Here is a 26,214-nt window from a genome sequence, read left to right as displayed (position 1 = left end):
CGTTACTAGGTCTTGGCCTATGGAAATTCGGTGTTGGGTTCTCATGGGGCTTTGTCTCGTAAACTGGTTCCACTAGGGCTTTGTCCCTCACGAATCTTCATTTCCTTACCGTCACAATTAAGTCACTTCATTCAAAACATTTTTAGCATTTCCGTCACTTTATAAAATATATGCATAAATATCATTTAACTTTTAAACCAAGCATGAAACACGTCTTTTAGCATTTACCATTTTTAATCATAAAATTCTATAACCTTTCAAAATAAACATTTTAACATTCATTACAGCATTCAGGACACTGCCAGGACTCCTAACATTTTTCAGGTGTAAAATGATTGTTTTGCCCCTGAAACCCTAGTTTTTCCATTTTACCCTGAACCTTAAAACTTCGACCTGAATCTATCCAAACTTACCATAACACCTTAAAACACACTCATAAACATTTCTTAGACGTGAACTTAAATCCCTTGACTACATTCGTAATTCGTTTTAAAACTTAAAACCGAAGTTCTGGTTTTAACATGAATCATCCCGAAACTTAATCAAATTTTACCAAACTTTCACCATAGCTTAACCACACCTAACCAACCCTTTTTCAACCCAATTCAAGCCATTTAGAACCCTTGGAAATTCATAGAAACCAACTGAACTTTTCTTCACTTTCGAACCAAACCTAGCCCTAACCATCCACGAGATCCTTCGATCCTAGCCCCTAACCGACTAGACCAGACCCTGAACAGCCTTCTTAGGACCAATACCAACCCCTTAATACCTCTCTGGACCAAGACTAGAGATCCATGCACGAGGATGTGCATGGTTCGTTCTTCTTGTGCGCGGCACGGCTAGGTTAGGTTGTGCCCTAGCTGTGTGCCTACCCGTTCCCAACCTCTCCAGCCATACGTGGACCGCCAAGGCTCGATGATAGGACCAACACAAGCCCAACCCCTTTCCTAGACAGCAACCTGCACGGCCTCCTCCTTTATTTCTTCCAAACCAGTCTCCCTAGCCTCTTTTAAGCCAACCCGATCGCACGCTTCCCTTGCCCTTCCTTTCCAGCCTTGAACCATGCATCTAAGGGTCCCTAAAACTCCTGTCAATTGAGCCCCTAACATCCCTAAGTTGGCAGCCCTTTCCCTTTAACAAGAACAATCAAGAATCATGCAAGAAAATCAAGTTTTCCATGTATATATCATGAAAATGAAAATACTATGATGCTTATTGGATTTTTCATGCAAGAACACATATTCACATATAATAGGGTATGAATGATGAGAAAATAAAGAATAAGGCTTGCCTTTGCATGATTCATGGACGAAAATTCAATTCTAGATGCGAAGTAACGTTGTCGGAGAGACGAGGAAGCCTCGTTGCATTTTTATTCCTTCAAGACTGACGTGACAAGCTTTAATCGTGAGTGTGTGTGTGTGTGTGTGTGTGTGTGTGTGTGTGTGTGTGTGTGTGTGGCTGCTAGGGAGAAAACCCTAGGAATCTGGGTGATGTAGACGTGTGTTTGAGGAGTTTAGGGCTTGAAAAAATTAAGGTTTGGTTATAAATAATAAGGTAGAAAATTGGGCCCAATAACCTAAGTATAATAGACCCATTAGGCCCATTAGAATTTAGGACAAATATTTCGTTTAGGAAAGTTTTCGAAAATAATAACTAAGCCTCCAAAAAATCTTTCTTTTTGTCAAAAATCGATTATCGGTTTAAAATACGACTCGACATGTAAAAATATCTCAAAAGTTACCATTTTCGGAAATTTCATATTTAATATACATATATTAAATAATTAAAAATAATAAATATTTTCCCTTTACAGTTTCTGGTCTTCGTTCTTCGGTCGCGTTTCGAATAGCCCTTAAAACACAGTTTTATGCATTCTAATAGAAAACCTTACTTTAAACATGTAAACATGCCTACCACATTTAATTGATGCAATTAAAATAATTTAATTATGTATTTTTCATTTTTCCTAGATTTGCATATAGTTGGATTACATTATCGCATTTTGGACCTTACATTACAAGTGTACTTGCGGTGACAGTACGAGATTAGTACCTCGGGATGAGCTCCAGGGAGGGCTTTTCCAAAAAGCATAAACGGTATGTGTATTGGCTTCGGTTCGTGCGGGTTTTACCAAATGATATACCTAGGTTGCACAACTATCTACTTGATTTTTAGCCTTTAAGCATGTGCTCTGATGATAGTTACCATATTTGCATCATATTTCATCATGTAAAGAAAGAAAAGCAAGTTATGTTTTTATGCTACGATCACATCCTATGAATGTTATAAGATTTTATTATATATTTGTTAATACTTGAAAATGATTGTTGAGTCTTTGAACTCACTGTACTTGAATGATACAGGTTAGAATAATGAAATTAATGACTTAGACGATGGCCAGGGTGCGAAGTAGTCAATGAGGCGAGAGGATTGCACGACACGGCTGCCCAAGAACCTTTCCCAGCATGCCCATAAAGTTTTTGCATTTTATTTATGTTATGCACATTTTATTTGATTCATGTCTTAATATGTTACTTTTAGGATTGAATATTTCGGTTTCGATTTTTTCATGCGTTTAGGAAGTTTTTGGTGTTTTCATATGTGAATCATGGTGTTCGATTTTTTGGCATTTTATATGGAGATTTTATGCAGTTTTTGAATCATGGGATTTTTGAGTTGTTTGGATGCGTCTTCGAATGAATATGTTTATTTTCATGGTTGTGTGGTGTTCATGAGCATGTCGCATGTTTTAAAAAAATTCACATTTTTCCGCATTAAATGAATGAATAAGCATGATCGAGGCATCTCGGACTATATACCTAATAGTTTTGAAGGATTCTTATTATATTCTAAAGTTTGAGGGTTATTTACTAACCTTTTTTTTTATCTACGTAGATGTGTCGTATGATATTTAAAGATTCTTTATGACGTTTTTAGGTTTCTGTTTNTATGCAAAAAATTCTGTAGAAAATAGAAATAAGATTTTTTCTGCCCAAAAATTATATTAAAATAATAGAGCCGACATCATCGATAAAAATATATGTATATTTTGGAAAATGTGTAAAGGATTGTTAAGTTTTATCCAAGTCAGGATTGATTAAATGTCTTGAAATCATAAAAATATATTTCCAAAACAAAATTTAATGATTCAAGTTACATATGTATATAACATAAATATTTCGAGATACAGTATTGATTAAATACCTCAATGTAAATATGTGTATAACATAAATATCTCAAGTTAATCTTGATTGATTGCTTTGATTTAAATACATGTGTATAACATAAATATTTTCATTACTAGCACAACTTCAAGAATACGTTTTACAAAATATATTATTTATAAAACTAATCATTCAAAACCCACTCAAAACATTTAAATATTCAAGTCAATCTTGATTAAATGTCTCAATTTTTAATCATATTATATACGAGATATAGTTTGTGCATCGCAGAAGTGAAATACTAATATATATAAAAGCAGAGTTGTCTGCTAAATTTAGTAAAATCTTGTAGCGTAATGTATTAAATGTTTAATGATAAATATGTTATGAATAAGTTATTAAATGTGAAATCTTTTCGATTTTCTTTTTAAAATTCAAATATAAATACAATGTCCTTTGAATATATAAACTACATTTCAATGTATTCATTTTTATATCATTTTTGTTGGGTCAAGCGTGCATGATTGAGAATAGTACAAGGATGAGTGACCTCCTAAAAAAATTTTTGTGTCTCAAGCTGCTGACATTGCTGCATCTCTTGATCCTATTGGTTAGGTGGGTCGTAAAAGAGTGACGCCAGATCTTAACATGTAATATTATCTATGTTAAGGACATGAACGATGGTAGGAAATGGGAAATACTTGTTTCTGAAGGATATGAGACAATACCAGCAGATAAACACGCACTTCTCATGACTCATGGGCCTATTCGGACTCATTAGCATAAAGTAGATGAACTTTGTACTACCACGAGTATAACAAAATAAAGTTTTTTGACTAACAACTATAATTTTTTTCCTAATGATTATTGTTTGATTTTTTTTTTTGAAACTTTTTTCTATATATGTTTTAGAAAGCAAACCCAAAAAATAATTTCAAAAAACAATCACATTAAATAATTTAATAAATTACAAAAATTAATCTATTACTAAATGTTTTATATAATATTAAATTATTAAATATTTATTTAATAAAATAATAATACCAACTATTTTCCCCCTCTCCTGCTTGCAGAAGCAATGATTTGGTTGCATTCATTGACTTGTGAAGTGTCGATATGCATGCACTTGTGATTCCTGGTGTAGTCCATAATTAATCTTGCAGTCTCGTGATGTTACTTAGGGCTAAGAATTAAAATATTTTTGAAAATTTAAAATAAGTCTGATTATTTTTGCTATATTCAATTTTATTGTATTATCAATTTCATTTTTTATTTTGTTATTTTTAAAATATTTTAAAATAAAATAAAATAATATTTGATCATTTGAACATGACACTGATCAGACATAGACATATCATACTACAACAATATGATGTTAATATATTTAATGTAACGTCAATATTTCTATTAAAAAAAATGAAAAATTCAGAACTAAAAGTTTATTTAGCCAAAATAGATTTCGGAGCTTATTGAGTTTTAATTTGTAAGTTTATTGATGTGTAATCTAATAAAACTAAGTAAACAAATACCAAAAACTCGAAATTTTACCAAATTTATTAAATATTTGTTCTAAAAATTTATTGAACCACGTAGCTAGAGACTTTGTCACGAGTGACAATAACAATAGTGGTCCTTCAAGTGGCTACTTATTAAAAAAATTCGTTGGAATTCAAAATCTTAAAATGAAAAACCTCTGAACAGAGATAAGCTCACGTTTAATTAAAACATAAAATTTTATAAAATTTACTTTTCATAATTAATGAATTTGATATTTTAAATACATTAATTATAACACTTATTTAATTTCGTTATAAAACGATTGTACTACCACGAGTATAACACTTATTTAATTAAAACATAAAAGCTTATAAAATTTACTTTTCATAATTAATGCATTTGATATTTTTAAAGTCCTTTTTTGACCCAAAACAAGCTTCTCCGGAAAAAGCGAACTCGACTCGTAAAATAATTCGAACTCTAACATTTTTAATCATATTAGGAAGCCTTGAAAATATTTAATGAAAAATAAATATTCTTGTCTTGATCGTCTCCGGTCTCCTTTCCCCTGCCTATTGTCGAATATTCGGGTAAAATCCTTAACTTCATGTAATCATGTCATATTATCATTTAATCATGTAATCATACATTTAATCATATACTAAACATCATGCTAGCATTTAAAATCAATCAATTAAAATAATTTGCATGCATGCGTTTTACATAGATTGGTTTTTCGGACGTTACACGTTGAGTCTCTGGGATTCATTAGAGATATTGATGATCAACTGTCTGATGTAAGCGATCTACTGAAAATTGATCATGTTCTGCTTAAAGGAAACATGAAGGTAGACCTACCTTGGTTTGAGTCAAGCGCTACATCTGGTATCTCTAACACACCCCAAGGGTTTCACAACACAGTTGCCTCCATGGGATGTGTCTCGCTCTCAACCACTGTCATACAAGCCAAGCTTGATCGTTCTCTGGCTAAGATCATTCAAGCCACGAGTGATTTGATCTACTATGAAAATCTAGTTACTAACTACTGGCTGGCTCTGGAAGTTGCTGTCCGTTCTGGACAAAAAGGGAGAGAAGCTGAAGCTGGTGCACAAACAGATGAAGCAGGCCCGTTGGGAACAAGAGAAAGTGAAGAAGAAGAAGAAGCAGCAACTAACACTGATAGTGATCAGTGATTTATCATTTTATATTTTTGCTATGTGATTGTGTTATTTTTAGTTTTGATATTAAGCTTATGCTCTCCTTTGATGATATGCAATGAATGTTTCTCTCCTGTGTTGTCTTCGAGTGTTTTCACCACAGCTAACAACACTCATGCTAACATTATCAAATTTAGGGGGAGATTGATTTTCATATTCAGAGGAAGATAAAATGAAGTCAACATGGAAACACGAGTTTGTGTTCATTTTGTCCAGAAAGACAAAAAGGAAGAGATTGAAAGGAAAAATAATTATTGGTTTCCAAGATATAATACATTACTTAAAATAATCTTTTCCTTAAATTATCTTTATCTTATTGATAAGATTGTGTAAAATAATTAATTAAGAGTTTCGTCTTTCTAGATCTTTGATAATTATACTAAAATTCTCATTATATGATATTATTATTATTGAAAAGAGTTTATTTCTAATAAAATTTTTGTTTTCCATATTTTTTAGAATTATTTTTTGAGATAAGCTCTAGGAAAAAAATCTATATAAAAAAGGTAACATAGTGGCCGAAAAAGGGAGTTTGGAAGACTTTTGCATGACAGGAAATATTATCAGAGAGAACTCAGAGCGTCGCACGTTTGAATATCGCCTTTGCTGTTATAACGTGTTGCCGTGATTGTTGGGAACATATGAAGACAACACTTGTGAAAGTGTTGATTGAAAACTGTGTTTTTTTTGCTCCAGTTTTCAGCTTGATGTTTTCGTTCCTTGAATATTTTTTTAGTCTGATTATTTGTTTTAAGATACAATTTTATTCTTTAACGTCTTAAGGAATATAGTTTTCATAGAATCACTAGTGTTTGTTTTTGTAAACTTAAAGTTATTTTTCTAGTGATTATTTTGTCCTGAGGCATCGCACAAGTAGTTATACTTGTGAATAATTAACCCCGAGTTATTTTTGTTTATGTTATTTATTTGCGTGTTATATTATTTCGCTGCGTGTTGTTACTAATGTGTTACAACATTTGGAACAATATCTATATCTGATACACACAATTTTTTACAGTTTATGTTAAACAAAAATACCGACAAACTTGATTCGGTTCGTTTACACCCTAGACGTGATTTAGATCTAGTGTAATTTTTTTCCTCTTATTCAATTCCCACTTGTGCGGATGGTGAAGTTACATAGAAAATATATCACCCCTTCTGAGTTCAAGTTTCTTCCTATTTTAGCCACAAATCATCATAAGCTTCGAAACATCAAATAAAAACTGTAATTCTGCAATTTTTAAATTGAAGAACAACAAAACAAACATTCCACAAATAAACGTAACGTGTTTTCAACTCTATTGCATTTTCTTAAAAAACGACGACGTTCCTCTTTATACAGTACCAGTAGCTTCTCCTGGGCGACTATACACTTCTCGATCTGCAACTCAGGGCGAACATTTCTCAGAGCACCGATGGAGGAGAAAATCGAGAATCGAAGCAACTCTAAGAAGCTAGGGTTTTGGAAAATCGCCGCTGCATCACTCATTTTCAGGTTGATTCTGGCGTACTTCTCCGAAAACCTCAATCTGTCGTCTCGCACCGAAGTATCGACTCCGGTCACCAGCCTCCGCCGCCGTAACTTCATTTTATCGCTAAGTTTTGCTTAAATTATTTTTTACGTGTTACTCAACGTATGTGACAAATGGTTTGTTGGACCGTACTTTTTGTAGTGGCGGAAGGCTACTGGTTGAAGCAATTATCAATGTCACCTTATCAAGGTTCGTGAACTTCATTTACATTTGCTGAAGATCTATTTTTTTTAGTTTTACTGAAATTCTCATATATTATGTAATGATTTTTTGTTGCTGTATTGAGCAGGCTCTATGTATCATGGTTCCCCTTTACTGCTCGGTATTCTTGGGCCTCTGACCGTGAAAAGGTAAAATTTCAAAGCTTTTAAGTTAATATTGTGCAGATACGAGTTATGTAGTCTGTTTTCCTATGATATAAGGGAAGATTAATGAATATGAAATGTGGTTATGCAGAACTGATGGACTGCCAAACCATCTCTTATGCAGGTATTGGCCTTTTCTATCTCTTTCCATTGGTTTCATGACAGTCATGTATGCAAGTGTTTTTTTGTGTTGAACATATGATGCCTTTGTGCAGGTTTGGGTATAACTTTGTAAATGATTAAATGGTTAGGTGCTAAAAAATTAAAACCGAGTGTTCTCATAATCTACTAGAAGAATATTTGGCTTGAACTGTGTCTCCTCCCATCAAATACCTCAGGTCTCCAAGCCATTAGAAACATCTTGTGTATTTTATAAACTTTAATATGCAGTGCTACTTTTATTTGATAACGAGACCAAGCTGACGATGGCTGATGAAGTATCCATCTGTTCCTAATTAGTACTTCCCTCAATTATATCTTCCCACCAACATGATATGCAATGTCCGAGTTGACAATGTTTAGTTGAACAAATTTTCTGTTGAAGTTGACATGTTATGACATCATCTGAAGACTAGAAACAGTCAAGTATTTATTTTAAAATCTTTCACTTTTAGGGCAAGTAAAGCCTGGAATAATAATGTCTACAATGAAGGTTTTCCCCCCTTATTCTGACACTGTGGCATTCCATGTTTGGATTCCATCCAAAGAAAATGTAATGAAGCCTCTAGTACTTCATTAGGCTGTGTGTTTAGCTGTGCATAATGTGTAGCTGTATATGGTGTAATATCCTATAAAAAATCGGTTAAAAACTGGTATGTTTTCTTTATGTTATCTGAAGCTATATTAGTCCAAAAGAAAGCAATAGTAGTATGTTCTGCCTATTTTTTACTTTTTCTTTCGTATTCAGTTATTGAAATGTAATTTAGCACGGAATTATCAACATTCTTTGGATATAGTCTGGTTTTTGTGATTGCAGATTTTATCAGTGCAATTCTTATCCGTGCAACTGGGCGCATGCTTGAAATTTCACATGTTCACAAATTGGAATCTCTAGGCCTTGGAAAACTGTTCCAAGATAAAGGTACATCTGTACGTGCAAATTAGTTGGTGTGGTTTCATTCCTCTTTCAAACTCTGACCATCTTGTTTTATTTGTTCTCTGCCACATTGATGGGTTACTTTGCCTGTGTCTCTAGATATTTTGCCATCTGGTGATATCGCTGCCCTCGTATATTTATGGAACCCATTCACAATGGTCACCTGTGTTGGTTTCAATACATCACCTATTGACAATCTTTTCGTCATCTTGTCACTTTATGGGGCGTCTGCTGGTAAGTGAAATGATGCATTACTATTTTATTCATGAGCATAGGCATTAATCTTCATAATTTTTACTTAATCACTATGCATATCTTCTGTTGAAAATCAATTCAAGTCATGTGGCTTCGTTAGATTTTGTCCTATGATGAACACATTCTTGGTTGCCACACGTGGCATCTCATGTTGCCTTTGCTGATTATGGAGAAGTTTTGTTGGCAGCTATCTCCAACTACTTCATTTCCTTTATTTTTGTTTTGTTTTTGAATATCTGTGTATAAATTTAAGTAGCTTTCCAATTCTTCTAGGTACTGAAGTTAAACACGGCATTGTTTTCATATATCTGTTTCTCGCCACTAGGACAATATTGTGGACTAAAATCCACATATATCATCAGAAGTAATCTGATACTTCCTTTGTGCATCTGATACTTCCTTTGTGCATGGTTTCATCTTTAAGTTTCCTTTATATGACTTTCACCATCAGGTGCTCGTTTAAATTACTGAGATAAGTATCGTCTAAAGATAATTTTGGCCTTTAGTATCAAGGGTAAAAAGAACAATGTTTATCTAAATGCTCCATCTATTGAACTCTTTATGCCTGGAGTTATTTAGTGATTCTTTAAATGATGAGGAGTAGATTTTTTCTCCAGATGCCTGCAGATTATGAGCCTTTGTCAGGTTAAAAGTTTGGAGGATTTAATGACATTAGTTTAACATTTTTAAATATCTTTCCGGTCTAAGAAATATGGTTAACTCTAAATGAGTCATTTACTATGTATGAGAACTTGAACACAATCTAACTGAGTCATTTGCTACTGATGCACACAGGACTACCACCACTGGCAGCTTTTGGGTGGGTTGTAGCAACACATTTATCTCTATATCCTTTGGTCTTAGTCATACCGGTATATTTCATGGATAATTTATCAAATAACTGACTTGTGTTTATGGAGCTACAGCAGATTATAAATCTTATTATTTATGTAATTCGTCTCATCCATTTCCAGGTGATCTTTTTGTTAGGTTATGGTCTGGATGCACCACCAAGAAAATTGTTTCTGCCAAGTAATTTACAAGTTGTTGATGAGAAATCAGTGGAACATGATGTACACAAGACATTGCTAAATAAACCAACAGAAACTTCCTTTTTCTGCTGGAGGAGAGTCATTTTCTTCTTTTGTTGGGCATGCATATGGATAACATATGTGCTTTTCTTGTGTGCTAGTTCTGTAAGAGAGTATGGTGGTCTAGGAGAGATGTTCAACAGGTACAAGTTGGCATTGCAATACTACCTTCTGTACCTTACTCACATTTCTGTAAAATGTAGTGAATTACTGATCTTCTCTCATGCTGAATGAATTTATCCACCAAAGTTGAGTCCTTTTTAGAGCACCTATTCTAACTTTAAGGTGTATTACATTTCAGGAACTTTCTGTTAAATGTGTAAATTGTTATATTCGCATCTCTCTTAGCAAATAAAATACCTAGTTCCTAATTGGAGATTTTTGTTCTTAATTTATGCATTACTTTAAAGAAAGTTGTAGTATTTTTATATTTGATGTTTCTACGATGGTAATGGTCTACCAGTGTCTTACTTTTGATGTTTCTTCCCTATTTTGCGTCTGTCTTTTGTTAGGGGATAATTACGATCTATCCTTTAGAACAAGACTTTCTTGTACTTTTTACCCAAGATATTCATCAGAAGCTTACTCGAACTTTACCTTATAGTTTTTGCACTCTCACTGCTTTTCTTTGAAAAGCTTGACATTATCTAGTAATCAAATGACAAAATTTGATACATTCTCTTACTCTTCTGTGGCCCTTTTACGGGGAAAAAAGGTGTGATGCTTCCTGTTTGTGGTCACCAAGTATGTTGAAGTAAAATTATGACCTTATCTTGTGGTCTTTCATTCCATATAATTTTCATCATTATTTATTTATTGCGTGATTTTCCATTCTTTATTGAAGATCTCCTTCATAATATATTTGCTTATCTGTTATGCTATCAATCCAATTGCAGGACTTATGGATTTATTTTGACTGTGAAAGATTTATCTCCAAATATTGGTGTTATGTGGTTAGTGGCATGTGAATTTGTTGTTAGCGAAATTTTTCTCTTTGTTTAGCCATTCATTTTTACCCTATTGCTATAAAATATCTGACAAATTCGATGCAGGTACTTCTTTGCAGAAGTGTTTGATTTTTTCAGAAGTTTTTTCCTGATAGTTTTTCATGTGAACATCCTATTCATGATATTGCCGTTAGCTATACGGTTATATCACAGGCCATGCTTTCTTGCCTTTGTTTACTTGGCAATCTCTTCAATGCTCAAATCCTATCCTTCTGTAAGTTTTCCATCTGCCTCTGTGTTTTTCAAAGATATCATATGCACTTTTGTTTTTAATTTATCTTGCCTGCAATCTATACTATACTGTTGCGGCGTTTATGATTTTTTAAGCTTGTGATTTATGGCGCATGATTATCTTCTCGTAGAACTTTCCTGGAAATTAAGCAATGGATATTTTTACATGGTAGATATTCACAGATTAGTAAGAGGGTAGTAACTATATGAACTCGAGTTATTAATATAAAAATATATAGCCAAACTCCAGTCCATGGTTCTAAACATGCACGTAAATTATATCTAAACCAGCCTGGATCACATTTCATCTCCAAATTGCTGCTTTATATGGGCTACCTCTTATTGGGCTTTCTAATTTAGCCAGGTGTATAAAACCTGCTTATCATTAATTCACCGAAAGTATGAAATATAAGATGTTACTAAGTTCATATGTGATGGATTGGTTCTAACACCTGCGAAGGTGCTTCAAACATAATATTCTCTGTGAGCTTCAATAGCTCGTGTTCTAAGAATATAAACACCGATGAATTAAATCAAGTTTGGTTTTAAACCAAGCGAAAAATACTCGAAATAATCCTTCGTTAAGAAAGCTAACTAATTTGAAAGCCTTTTAACTTGTGTAAACTGAATAACTCGTATAAGGAGAATCAGTTCTTGCATATATCAGTTCAATTATGGTGAGAACTACAGCTCGAACTGATTAAATCAGTTTGAAAACAGTAGTTATACAGTTAAATACAAAAGATATGTTAATGGATGTTCGGAGACTTCAACTGCTCCTACGTTACCCTTTTTACCACCTTGGGTAGGATCTACTAGAAGACTTTGATTTATACAATGCCTTGTACAAACCCACTCAACTTAGGACTTACCCTACTGCCTGACTGAACTCATAGCCTAGACTGAAGGCAACAACTTTCAGCCAACATTTGTTTAACATCTATGTGTTAAAAACTACATACACAAGTTTAATGTATTTGTGCAAGACTCACTCAGCTATTCAATGCGCTCTATTTTCTGTATACGTGAGTGATTGTGTGTGCGCGTGTGTGTGAGAACTGATATATGAATACAACACGAAAGTATTCTCACACACTGAGGGAAAAATGCTTCTAAACTAAGATGATAACACTTTGAAGTGTTCCCTCAAATCTGGGCTGATTGTTTCTTGTAAGCAGATATGAGTTGAGCGTGCCCTTTTTCTTCTCTCTTATGTTTTTCACACACTTATATGTTGATGATCTTGGTCTGGTATTTATAGAGGCAATGAGATCGTACACCAAGACTCATCAAATATGTTCGTTGCAATTTGCATGAATCCGTTCCTCGAATTATGTTTGTACTTTTTGACAGTCATTCTGGAACGTTTTGGCTTTAAGATCTGCTGCAACGTCCATTATTGTCCTTTGACTGGACAAATGCTTTTCCTCAATGCGCACAGCTGGATTCCATTTGAATAAGCTTTTCGTGTTCTGCAAACTGATTGATTCCTAACTGATGTTCTGAACTGGTCAGTTGAATTAATCTTGAACCGGTTTGGTAAAATCAGTTGGCTCGTTAGCTGAACTGATTTCGCTGCTTCAGTTGAACTGGTCAACTAAGCTCTTCATCATTTGAGCTCTTCATCAGCTAGCCGGGCTTCTGAAGGTCTTCTGTTGAACTGCCTATCAGCTGGACAATCAGTTGAACTGGTCTTTTGATTTATCAGTTGAACTGGTTCAGTTTAGGCAATCAGTTGGCGCTTTCAGTTTGCGTTTCGATAGCTTCAGTTTTGGCTCGATAACTGATCAGTTCGAATCCTGATCAGTTTCAACTTCTGCGAACTTAGGTAAATTCATTATAAACAAAATAACAAGTTTTGTTAACATCAAAATCAAGATTGCGAACATGAAATGTTCCAAGAATATGCATTTGCTGTTAAATCATCTAAACATATATGGGCTGTTGAGTATCTGTTATTTTGTTCCTTGCACGTGTTATTCATAGCACTTGTAATGTTGATTAACTGTTGTGGTTGGAATTAGTATTAGACTTTTATGGTTGGCTTGCTGTTGAATGCTGCACCTATTCGGTCTGTTTTTATTGATCATTTGCACCAATAATCAGGTTGGAGATTCAGCTCTGTACTTGAGTTTACTGGCATTGTTTGTTAATGAGCTAGCAGGTACCTTTTCAATAATAATGCTGCTTTTGCTTTCATTTCGATCAAAATTCTGACATCTTATTATATGTGTATGCAGAAATGAAATTTTCGTTCTTCCTCTTCTGTGGATATGTTGGGATTTCACTTTTGAGTCCTGTGATGCATAATCTATGGATTTGGAGGGTATGTGCCTGTGGATATAGATGCATCTACACAATTTATATCTGCCAATTGGGTATTAGAACAAGTATTGGATTAAAAGTCATTGTTAACTCGTTAATGTAGATGTCCATAATTTTTATTTACTTTCATATTTTCAGGGCACTGGAAATGCGAACTTTTACTTCGCAACTGCAATGGCATATGCTTGCTTCCAGGTTCCTTGACTCTTTATGATTTTTCATAATGTGCATCTGGATTTCAGGCTTGAGGCCGTGTCTCCATTGTTCAATATTGAAACAATAACTGAATGATTATATTTTTCAAGATTTTGGGGGTTTGTTGATTGAGAATGAGAAGTTCTGTGCAACAAATAAATAAATTTTTCAATCTACATAATGATTATAGCTGAGATTATTTTATGCCGAAGAACCTTTGTCTTGTCAGATAATTTGGAACATTTGAAGCTAATGAAAGATTTTGTAAGATATATTTGTCTTTGCTTAGTGGTAGATTCCAATGTCATCATTTTCTTGGGAGTTGAATTAGGCAAATATGAGGATGTTTCCATGTCAATCCTAGAGAACTCTCAGTTTTCTTTACAAAATCTGTATCATTTCAGATCATACTGGTGGTTGAGAGCGTCAGTACCATGCTCAATTACGACAGAAAGGTAAGAAAACTATGCAAGACTACAAAGACTTGAGGTGATCGTATGCCTTCAATAACATCCTATGGAAGAGAATATATTTGATGATGCATCAAGTATTTGCCATCCATCGAGTTGGTTTTGATGATTCGAAGGCACACCATGGCACTTAGAACTGCCAACTGCTAACTGCTAACTGCCACTCTATCTAGGTAAGATTTTACTTCTCTTAAGAAAGCTTGGACAAAGAAATATTTGAAATGTGCTTGTGAGAACCTATGATTAAGGCGAGGTTGGTGATAGTGGGCATCATCAAAGCTTTTTATGGCCACCATCTCCTCTTTAGATTTGTGAGATGTGTGGGAGAAATTTCTGGACAGTGATCACTTTCCAAGATGACGTTTTTGTACGCTTGTAGTTAAATTTCTCTCTATCTGTTTTAAGAAGGGGTGCAAGCAAACCTAAGCGATTCGAATATTAAGAAAATTTTGTGAATTGATTGTCGAGTTCCGTTTGAATTCGACATTTTCAAATACGATTAAGATATTTTATTAACTGGCTTGAAAATTTTGTGAGCGGGCTCGATTCGATCCTCGATTGCGCCGTGGTTTTATGTAAGTTCAATGAAATATCTTTAGATTAATGATGGCATGAAGTTTTTCTCCCGTCTTTTGTCAAAAAATGATTGAAAAATTGACTTGTCAAAGAGTGTGTTGGATGTAAGGTGTTGACGCACAAGGATTATATGTGCCCATCTACTGATTAAAGTCCAGACCATCCGCACTACTGCCTACCACAACTAAACCGAGTCAACAGTCCAATTATTGATTTTTAGGTTAGGGGGTGAATTCTCATAATCTATTGATTTTGAGGTTAGGGAGTGAATTCTGACGGTACAGGACAAATGGATAGTTTGAATAATAAAATAAAACTATTGCGTTTTATTCTTTACGTTTCTTATTATTTTTTTCGAAATGTCTTTCAAAAAGGTTATAATTCAAAATCTCGGTGAGTAAAGACTATTTAAATATTCTCGCCTCATATTCTCGTGAACCTGGCTTTCGGTTGGGGACTTGGCTCCGCTCGGGAGGGTCTAAACCCGGTTAAACAGGTTGTGGAGTGAGTCTAAGCCCGGTCATCGGGTTTAGAAATGGGTCCAGAACGGGTAATGAGATTTGATGGACCTAGCTTGATATATATACATACATATAAAGATATTTTATATTATATTAATTTATAATATATAGTCTCTTCACATTATTGTTCAGTTGTTAAATTATTATTAAAATATTTTGGTTTAGATATAATTTTGGCGACTGTGTTAATTTTTGGAATCTTTTGTAATATATTTTTTAGAATTTATAATGTTTTTGATACCTTACAGGTTTGTGAGTCCCAATCCTTAACAGTGTGTTTGGTTCTTTGTAAATATGGATTTGGATTTGGATTTGGATTTGAATTTGGAATTGGAATTGGAATTGGATTTGGATTTGAAAATTCTAAGTATTTGAAATTTCATTTGGTGTTTGGTTTAAAATTTAAAAATGGTATTTACAAATCCATTTTCTTGTTTGGAGAAAAATGAATTCGAATTTGGAATTTTAAAATTTTACTAAGTTACCATTAGAAATCTGATTAAATTTGATGAGATTTGGATAAAAAAGTAATTGTCTGTTTTTAAAATCCAAATCCCACTAAATCTTATCAAATTTGATGGGATTTGGATATATTTATTGAAATCCCATGAAATCTCATAAAATTCTAAACAAATCCGAATTTTTTTTTTGGATCACCTTGCCAAACAGTAAAAATAGGATTTTGAAATCCAAACCCCATGAAATATTCTCAAATCTTGGTTGCTAAACACACTGTAAGTGTCTAACCCGAATTGGATTTGTCGGATTTTGGGAGGGGGCGAGTCTAAAAATGAGACGGGATAGATTTAGGTCCGGCCCAATTTTTTTGGACGGGACGGGACGGGTCTCGAGTTTGGTTAAGCCTGTTCAGATCCGTCTCGTTATCATCGCTATTTTTAGGTAATACTTGATTTGAATGACATGATAATTGTAGGATAACTAATAAGAGTGATTAAAAGTAAGAAGATAAGGATAAACAATAAAATAAAATAAAATATATGAAGTTTGATACGATTTTAATTTGATGGATTAATTTTTTGTATAGTCTAAAGACCATAATATCTCCATTATTTATCCATATTTATCATAAATAATCAAACGATGATTTACCATCACTTTTGCTCCATGGAAGAAGACTCACGCCACCTCCAAGCCTTCCAATTCCCTGTCTGCAAATTGCAATCAATTCTCAATCCACAAAGCACAAAAATTTCAAATAAAGAATTAAATCAATTGTTAGAACATTTTCAATAGTGTGATGAAGTTGGTGAAATTAAGTTTATCTGTTGTCAGCATTAATAATTTCACTGTATGTTCCTACAATGATGTGAGATGTTTTCTAGAGATGATGCTGAAATATCAATTTTTATTCAATATAATAATTTTATATTTAAAAAACAAAATAATTAAAACATAATTTTAAATATACAATTACACATAATTAAATTTTAGTTAATAATTAAAAATTACACATAATTTTAAAAAGTACATATTAAAAAATATACGCACAATTTTAAAAAAATTTACGCAATTAAAAAAATTTATCAATTATTAAATGTAACAAACTATGAATTAAATAAATTAATAAATGAATCATTTACGAAAAAACTTTTTCTTCCATCTTCGTATAATACTCACGCTGAACGTCATCTAAGTTTGAATATTTAATATTTTTCCCCATGATTAGAATTTCTTGCTCCGTCTCATTTGTTTTTTGTTCCCTCAACCTCATTTCTCATTGTCTTTCCATATTTTGTTCAACTTTTGCAAAATAATTTAATAGCTAAAGCAATCTTCATTTTCATAGTATTGTCACTCCTTTTCTTTCATTTCTTGTAGAAAATCCACAACATTTGGAACTTTCGATCATCTCCTTTCATGGTCTTTTTTAAGGTCTTCATTATCATTGGTTTAATGGTTTTTCCTTATTCTTGCACGTTGTCTCCTTCATTGGCGGTGGGTGTTTATGAGGGTGTTGAGAAAGGTGATGTAGAAGATTCACCATCAATATTCTTCATTTTCTTGGTAGCGTTCATCAAAACTTATTTGAACTTATGAAGGACCATATCTTTCATTTTGGTTGCTCTCTGAACACTAATCAAGTTTTCTTATCGGACCATTTGAGCTTGGGCATATTAAACAAAAATATATATAATTAGGGGATTTGTTAAATTTCAGTTAAAAAAATTATTTTAGAATGAATATTGTTTTTTTTATCTCGAATGACGATTCACTTGGGTTAAATGCTTCTAGTTCACTTATTTTATTTCAGTCACCTCCCGTTATGGAAATGCAATAACAAGCGGAAGAAACCCATTTCAGAAACAAGTATGCATGGGTACAAGAATTTTACAAAATTCATAAAATTTGAAGAACATCTCTTGAGAGGAATTGAAGAAAATACAATTTGTGGGTTTTTGAATGATGATGCTGAGATAAATTATTGAGATTATTTATTACTCTTAGTTCAGTGAAACAGAAATTAAGAATGAAAGGTTGGAAATATTCACAGATGAGAAGACTATGGTTGATGTTCAAGAGAAGAAGAAGATAGAAGGACACTATCAAAAATCATACAAATAGAGTGAATAATAACTCAAAAATGATCAGAACATTGAAGCATAGACAACTAAAAGAATTAGCCCATTTTTAAGGCAATTCAACCCAATATCCAATTAAAAAACAATCCCTTTTTTATATAAAAAAAAATCATTTTTTGTGTGTTTATAAAAAGGGGAAGTTGATGAAAAATCCCTAACCAAAACATTTATTTGGGTTCACTCCCTACCCACAAAATTGTGGTACTATGTCATACAAATTGTGGTACACTTCATGTGGAAATGTGGTACACTTCATGTGAAAATGTGGTACTAAAAAAGTACCCAGGGACTGAACACAAAAAAAAACGACGGCTGGGGAGTTAAGTCCAATTTCCCGTTATAAACAGTACACTTAAAATTGACAGAGAGATGCCTGAAAGACTTTATTTTGAAATTTACGGGGAAAAAATGTAACATTTAAACTATACATATAACTAATATTATTCTCGAAACTGGAATTCTTTTTTTTACAATAAACAGTAAAAAAAAAAGAAAAAAGAAGAGCCTTTTTCCTAACATTATTTTTTATGTCTTGATTTTATCTTCAAGGGAAGAATTGAATCATAAGAATTAAATATATTGCCCAGTGGATTAACAGTAATGGTATGGAAAACAAGCATAACTAATATATGTGTCAAATAAAAGAAGATTAAATATTTTGATCAAGAAATCAAAAATCAATATATATGCCTCGCGGCGCTGGGAAAAAAAATATTACAAAAAAAATTTAAAAACTACCATGAATGATGGAGTTTTGCAAAACTGCACAATTATTGACAGACGCTGCAAAATGATAGCAGCAATGCGAAAAACTGGAGAATCTCATCCAAGATGTGTCTCAGGCAGACAACCTTTTCCTCAATTCTAGGCTTTTCACGATTCTTGGAATGACCAAATTTGAAATTTTGACGCTAATTCATTATAAACACTGAGCTTTTTCTCACATTTCATCTCAGATTTTATCGACTCTATATTTACGATTTCTCCAACAAGTTTCACATTTTTTTTCTTTCTAAAAATTTAAAGGCACGATTCTATATTTTCAATTTCTCCAATCAGTTTCATGGATACAATCTAGGTTCTCTTATATTTTAGTGGTGATATTATTATCGGAAACGGATCGGTCGAATATTGTATTTCATATGTGAGACCGATTCGAGTATTATGATCTATTAGTTTATTGGAGTTGGTTTACGTTGTGAGCAATATGTTAAAAATCGATCAAATGAAGTTTACTACCAAAATGTCAACGAAATATTCATTCATGGAGAAATACTCATGGAATGAAGTACATATCAACATTGTTGATGAAGAAGTTTTAGAGTTTATAATGCACTGTCAAAATATGTAGATGTTGTATTTGTATGTGGAAACATAGCCAACTAACCATGATGTCGGTTTGGGAGGTGGACATGAACCCGAATCATACATTCCACATGTCTCCGAAGGTGATTTCAATAACCAACCCAATACTTCTACGTACAGGGGTTTTCATGAGCTGGAATTATATATTCTACAGGTCACTGAAGGAATAAGCAATATACATTTGGAGCTTGTAAATGGATTGTGTGATCGATATATCATCTGCTCTTCCACAGAAAATCCCACATGTTGGCCAAATACAACACCAGTTTGGGCCGAAAATGTTGTAGCATGTTGGGATCCAATTGATGATGCGGTTCATACAGAGGCTCGTTCTTCATATGAAGGGGGACAATAACCATGATGTTTTTATGAGTGATGTTGAACCAAAGATGTCATATGGCGAGTCTAGAGAAGAAAAAGATAATTGCAAAGATGGGATAAATGACGATATAGAAGAGAATATGTGTGCATGTCCCAATGAGATAACATCATCACATGAACACCTCTTGATACATTACGGAGAAAAGTCATATCATTTATGCAAAGAACGTCTGAGATGCCATCATTTTTTGATAAAATATTCGGGGATGAGCTTCTTTATTCTCTTCATGTACCTTCTGATTTGCGATCCAGCTATTATAACCCAAAAAAAGATAGCTATCTGTAAAAGTGATTTTGAAGGATAAAAATTATTTGAGTGCATCTATGAAAGATTACTCTGTTAGAGTTTCTGGATGTGAGTATAGTGTTTTTGAGAGCACGCGTACTGTGGAAATTACGGCGCAAAAAACCTCATCTACTATCAGGTGTCGATGGGGCTTTCGAGCTTCTTTCAAGTTGAAACGAGTTATTGGAAATTAACGAAATGTTGTGGGTCGCATACATATATCTCTACCAATGTCGTTATAAATAATTGTAAATTGAACACAGAGACGGTGGAAAATACATTATTGGATATTGTATGATGTGATCTTTCGTTTGAGATTAAGTATATTATTGAGCAAGTGAAAGATAATTTTGAATACGTAATCTCATATATGAAGGCATGGAAAGGTTGCAACACACGATGAATATTGTTTATTATATATGGGAGAGCTCCATGCAACTACTTCCAAAATATATCGTGGTTTGTCCAAATGTAATCTAGGAACAATTGTGGAATCCCACAATCTCAGATGGAACAAGTGCACGATAAAAACATTAAACTATGTTTTTTGTGCTTTCAAGCTGTGCATAGATGGGTTTCGACGCAAGATCATTAACGTCGGTGATATACATCTGTACACAAAATATAAGCACAAAATATTGATCGTCGTCACTTTGGATGCAAATAATCAAGTTCTACCACTAGCTTTTACCATCATGGATGAAGAAACATTTGACTCATGGAAATGGTTCTCGAAGAATCTCGGTCGACATGTTGTTTGTGGTGCAAATGATATGTCTATTTTATTATAGGCATAAAGTAATTGTGCGAACAGTTGAGGATCTACCATCTTTTCAACATCCACATGATGTGCATCGTTTTTGTTTGAGACACATATGCTCAAATTTTAATGTTAAGTTCAAATTTGTGCACTTCAAATATTTATGCTGAGAAGTGGATACGCTACATCAAATTCATAAATTCGAAGCGACAATGGACGCAATCAAGAACAAAATATTTTGGCACACGTGTATTTTTGGAGGGAATTTCAAAGAAGAAATGGATTCTAGCTCATGATGGTGGTTGGTGTTGTGGGGTGATGACGAACAACATGTTGGAGTGCTTAAACAGTGTGTTAAAGAGTGCTCCTATTTCTGCAATAGTACTCTTGACCCATTTGAGGTACGTACAATACTTCATGGAACATGTCACAAAAGATCATCATATGGTCCAAGAAAATCACCCATGACCAGACTACACATATCAGAAGTATGAGGAATTGTGCGAGAAGATCAAGCGAGCATCGTCTTACGAAACATGATGTAGGATACCAAACAACTTCGGTTGCGATTGGAGGAAGACCAAGTCGTGGGCAACATGTGCAAGTGATAAAATTGTCAACAAATCAATGCTCATGTGGTAAATCGACAATTTTTATCATCCTATGTTACCAGGCTATTTGCACCGCTAAATGACATTTATTAGATCCGTAAACACTTGTGCAACCATGGTACAACATGTCTAAGTACTTGGCAACATATGGAGGAAAATTTCAACATCTTGCATATAGACGATACTGGGATACACCCACATTTGAATTGCATAACAACCCTATTAGAAGTAAAGAAAAAAAAAGGGTAAAGATAAAAGAACTCGATCGAGGAATGAAATGGATAGACATGTAATCAGAGTGAGACAACAACGAACAACAAATACGTAAATGTGCGACTAATTTATATTTGTTGACTTCATTGTTTTATTCAATTTTTATTATTCATTTTTTTTTGAAAGGACAATATTTATTGTTCATAAATAATTGTTTTATTGATATATTTTATTTCAGGAATAACATATGATTCTTGTATCATGAGTATTGATGATTTAAGGAGACATAGATCTCCAACAATTATTTGAAACTTTTTGTATTATATATATACTATCAGTCCTAAGATACAGACGCTGCAGTCTGTAGACCTGCAACACTGCAGCTTGTCAGCTTCCGCTCATGGTGGAGTTTTGTGGTAATTTTTCAAAACTCCACCATCTATGGTAGTTTTGATTTTTTTTTTAAAATTAATTATAAAATCCAAAATATTATAATTTACTTAGCACTCGTGGCTGCATTAAATATTATATTTCTATATGTAATTTTCTTAATAACTTAAATATAGACTACAAAATTTATATTTTATTTTGCAAGATCTTGATATAATTGAACTTTTAAAAACAGACAAAGTAGTTTGGAAAAACTCAAAAACCATATGCATAAAAATCAAAAACCATATACATATTTGGTTTCTAAAAAATGAAAAATAATTTTTATTTTGATTTTTTAAGTGATTGAAATTTGAAATTTAATATATATATTTTATATATTATTATTTAAGAAATAACATAATTTTACGTTGGTAAAAAATAAAATTTTTATTTGTTTAATTTGGAAAATAAAATAAGAAAATGCGATATTTATAAAAATAAAATGTTGTGTTTGGATGGAAATATTTAAATTTGTGGGAGGATTTCAAATCAAAGTATGCACTTCATCGTTTGGAAAAATACTTATAAACTGTTTTTATAAAAATATTTTTTACAAAAAATTTAAAAGTTGTTTTAAGAATAAATTATTAATTTATACAAATAGTTTATAAAAATATTTTTACAGTTGAAAATGCCCTTGGACAATGAAAAAACGATTAGTTAAAAATAAATAAGAATGTATTTAAACAACTATTCATAAAACTTTTTAATTCCCATTTGACTCACATTTTTATTTTTTTTTAAAAAACATCTCAATTGTTTTTAAAAAATTATTTTTGGAGAAGGATTTTTTTAAAAAAAATCTTGTCCAATACACACTTTAAGTTTTTCATTTATAAAATACTATTTTTTTAAAGTATTTGTCAAAACGAAGTAAAATGATTAGGTTGAGGAGTAAATTTGAAACTTAAAAAAAAAATACTTGACAATACAAGAGATTCCATATCATTATTCTATTTGAGCCAAATAAGTACAATTTATTTGAAATGTCGAGCTAAATACGTCTGAAAAGTTTATTTTAGAAAACCTAAATTTGTTGACCAAAGATGTAAGGCCGGATGTTAACATTTTAATCCGAGATTATTTAATTTACGAATTTTGGAATGAGGAATTAAATTTCACGATTTTTGTAATTGATTAGGATTGAAATTGAATTAAAAAGAGTTATGAGGACCAAATGCAAATAGTGAAGACTTCAGGGACTAAAGTGCAATTATGGGATTTTAGTTGAACACTTGTCCTTGCCATGTATTTGGATATAATTCCTTCATTCCACTGCAGAATGGCAGCAAAGAAAATCGAAAGTTTCCATCGAAATTCCTCAAAGTTTCATCTTATACTAGAATTGTGATTTTGAAAGATCCGGCCTTCAGATTTTCGATCCGAGCACAGTTCTGTGATCCTCTCGTCAATAGCTTCAAAAGAACGTAAGTTTTATTATGTTTTATCATGTTTCGAAAATTTGAGATGAGAGGAATTTTAATTTGATCTTTAGTATGTGTTCTGGGAATACTAGACATCGTAGAATCGAAGTCAGATCGAAGAACAAGTTGATTATGGAATTGTTATGATTTTCTGATTATATTACTTGAAATTGAACAGATTTGGATTATTGACTGATTACAGATTGTAGCGGATATGGGTTATGATTTGTAATGGATATCTGTTGATATTGTATTGACGGGGATATCCGGATTGTGCCGTTATGCCGTTGATTTGCATTAAATTCAGAGTAATCATATTCAATATTGAATTGGAATGGAATGGTGATATTGTTATTCTCGATATGTCATTTCAGATTTACAGAGACAGTCTTGAGTTCAGAACTTATTTTGCTTCAGACCGAGACGACGAACGAAAGGTATAAGTCAATGTTAACCGGGAGATTAACTTGAGTCAGATTGGACTCTAGTTTCCCTAAAACCACATACTTTCTTTTATTGCTATTGTTTGACATTGATATGATGAATCTATTGAATTCTAGAGAATAGCTGATAGCTATTGAGCGAGAGTCATTGACAGAAGGGCCAGAGTGTGACAGAGTGGTCATTGGCCCATTGCACATTGTCATAGGAGGTTTGGCGGATATGTCAAGTCTGTGGCGGATATGCCAAGACACTGGATTATTGAATTATATCGATATTGCTTAGGGGCGGATTGACTCCTATCGCTGAGATTCGATATATGCGTCAATGTCCAGAAACCGGGATCCCTAGAGTAAAAATGAGTTGAGTCGGAGATGACGAGTCAGATTGTTTTATCTGTATTCACTAATGTGTCATAAATTACGATTCATGTTCTTTGATACATGATTTATGCTTTTGTATATGATTTTATGCATTGCATGTATACATGTTTTATACTGGGATTATATTCTCACTGGAATTATCCGGCTGTTGTCGTGTTTGTATGTGTCCATGACAACAGGTGGGACAGAATCAGGGTCGAGGAGATGAGGAGAGATCGTGATTAGAGTGGAGACTACGGACTTTGATGTTGATGTAAATATGGTTGGAACACTTGACAGTTAGTTGTTGAACTTGAGTTTAAATGAATGTATGTTGTACAAGACTTGTACTTTTATACTGATATGTATAATTAGATTGATTCCATTACGTTTTGCACCGCATTTTAAAAAAAAAATTGTAGACCCAGATTAATTACATTGATCCAATTATCCCAATGACGATTAAGAAGATGATTAGCGTCCGGGTCCCCACACCAGGTGGTATCAGAGCAGTAGGTCTAGAACTGCAGGTTCCTGGAGACGGAGATAGAAGCTAGTGAGCGGGGTAGATTGAGTTTTCTTTCCTGCTTTTGTGTGCTAGCATGTTTATTGTTTTCAATATTACATGTTTACTGAATTATCTGATTTGATATGGTAACTTGTAATATTAACCGATTCTTGATCAGAGGTACGATGATCAGAAAGGGATTGAAACAGATTTGTTTTATTGGATTGCTAACCCTTTTGATAATCAGATATGCCTCCACGACGAATTCCAGAACAGGGCAGTACATCGAATCCTCCAATGGATGTGACAGCAACACCGATGGAAACATTGCTGAAGAGATTTCAGTCATTTCATCCACCGACTCTGAAGGGTACTGAGACTTCAGTTGATTGCGAGAGTTGGCTAGATGACATTGAGATGCTGTTTGAGTCCTTGGATTATACAGATGAGCGGGGAGTGAAACTGATTGGGCACCAGTTGCATGACGTTGCAAAGAACTGGTGGATTACGACGAAGAGAGCATTGGAACATAGAGGTATGAATGTTACTTGGAAGGTATTTAAGACTGAATTTTATCAGAGATTCTTTCCAGTGTCATATAGAATAGACAAAGGCGCAGAATTTACAAATCTGAGACAGGGTCAACTGAACATTGAGAAATATGTGGCCAAGTTCTCTACATTACTACGATTTGCTCCACATGTGGCCGAGAACGACGAAGCTGTTGCTGATCAGTTCATTAATGGCCTGAATCCTGAAATCTTTACACTGGTGAACACTGGACGACCGAACAACTTTGCTGATGCCCTGAACAGAGCAAAGGGAGCCGAAGCTGGTCTGATTAGACAAAAAGGAGCTTCGTATGTCGCACCAGCACCGAGACCACAGCAACCATCCTCAGCTCAGTTTCCACAACCTCCTCCCAGATTTGAGAGTGGCAGTAGCAGCAGTGGAAAGAGAGATCAGTTGAAAGCTCGAGGGAAACAGTTCAAGAGATCTGGAAGCAGTTCATCCAGTTCTAGTGGCTCACGACAGACTGCCCAGAGCCAGAGTTATACCGGAGCTTATTGCAGCACGTGTGGAGGGAGACATTCCACAGAGCAGTGCCGAGGAATGTTTGGCAGTTGCCGTATTTGCGGACAGCAGGGACATTTTGCCAGAGTATGTACCCAGAAAGGTTCTCAGGGATCCCAGGGAGCAGAGTCATCTGGATCAGTGGCTCAGACAGGGAGACGACCATCAGCTGTTCATTCTTTCCAGCCAGCACCATCTACCCAGTC

General features: G+C 33.6%; 1 protein-coding gene across 2 annotated transcripts; it reads left to right on the top strand.

Moving 5' to 3' along the window:
- The first annotated feature begins 7,184 nt into the window (after positions 1-7,184).
- LOC140984535 (uncharacterized) lies at positions 7,185-14,912 on the top strand. 2 transcript variants are annotated; one of them, XM_073452026.1, is made up of 14 exons: positions 7,185-7,465; positions 7,561-7,608; positions 7,709-7,769; positions 7,876-7,908; positions 8,741-8,865; positions 8,980-9,114; positions 9,931-10,007; positions 10,110-10,369; positions 11,123-11,179; positions 11,279-11,447; positions 13,571-13,628; positions 13,705-13,790; positions 13,928-13,984; positions 14,389-14,912. In XM_073452026.1, the coding sequence occupies exons 1-14, from the start codon at positions 7,303-7,305 to the stop codon at positions 14,470-14,472; spliced, it is 1,413 nt and encodes a 470-aa protein (XP_073308127.1). In that variant the 5' UTR covers positions 7,185-7,302; the 3' UTR covers positions 14,473-14,912. The 2 variants fall into 2 exon arrangements, with proteins under 2 accessions (XP_073308127.1, XP_073308128.1); XM_073452027.1 differs by having other exon boundaries at positions 7,364-7,465; positions 8,761-8,865.
- Positions 14,913-26,214: the final 11,302 nt, after the last annotated feature.

This window comes from Primulina huaijiensis, chromosome 9 (genome assembly GCF_012295235.1).
Source record: "Primulina huaijiensis isolate GDHJ02 chromosome 9, ASM1229523v2, whole genome shotgun sequence".
In the NCBI taxonomy this organism is placed as follows: Eukaryota; Viridiplantae; Streptophyta; class Magnoliopsida; order Lamiales; family Gesneriaceae; genus Primulina; species Primulina huaijiensis.
Note: the sequence above shows the minus strand (reverse complement) of the source record. Positions and strands in the feature narration are given on the sequence as shown.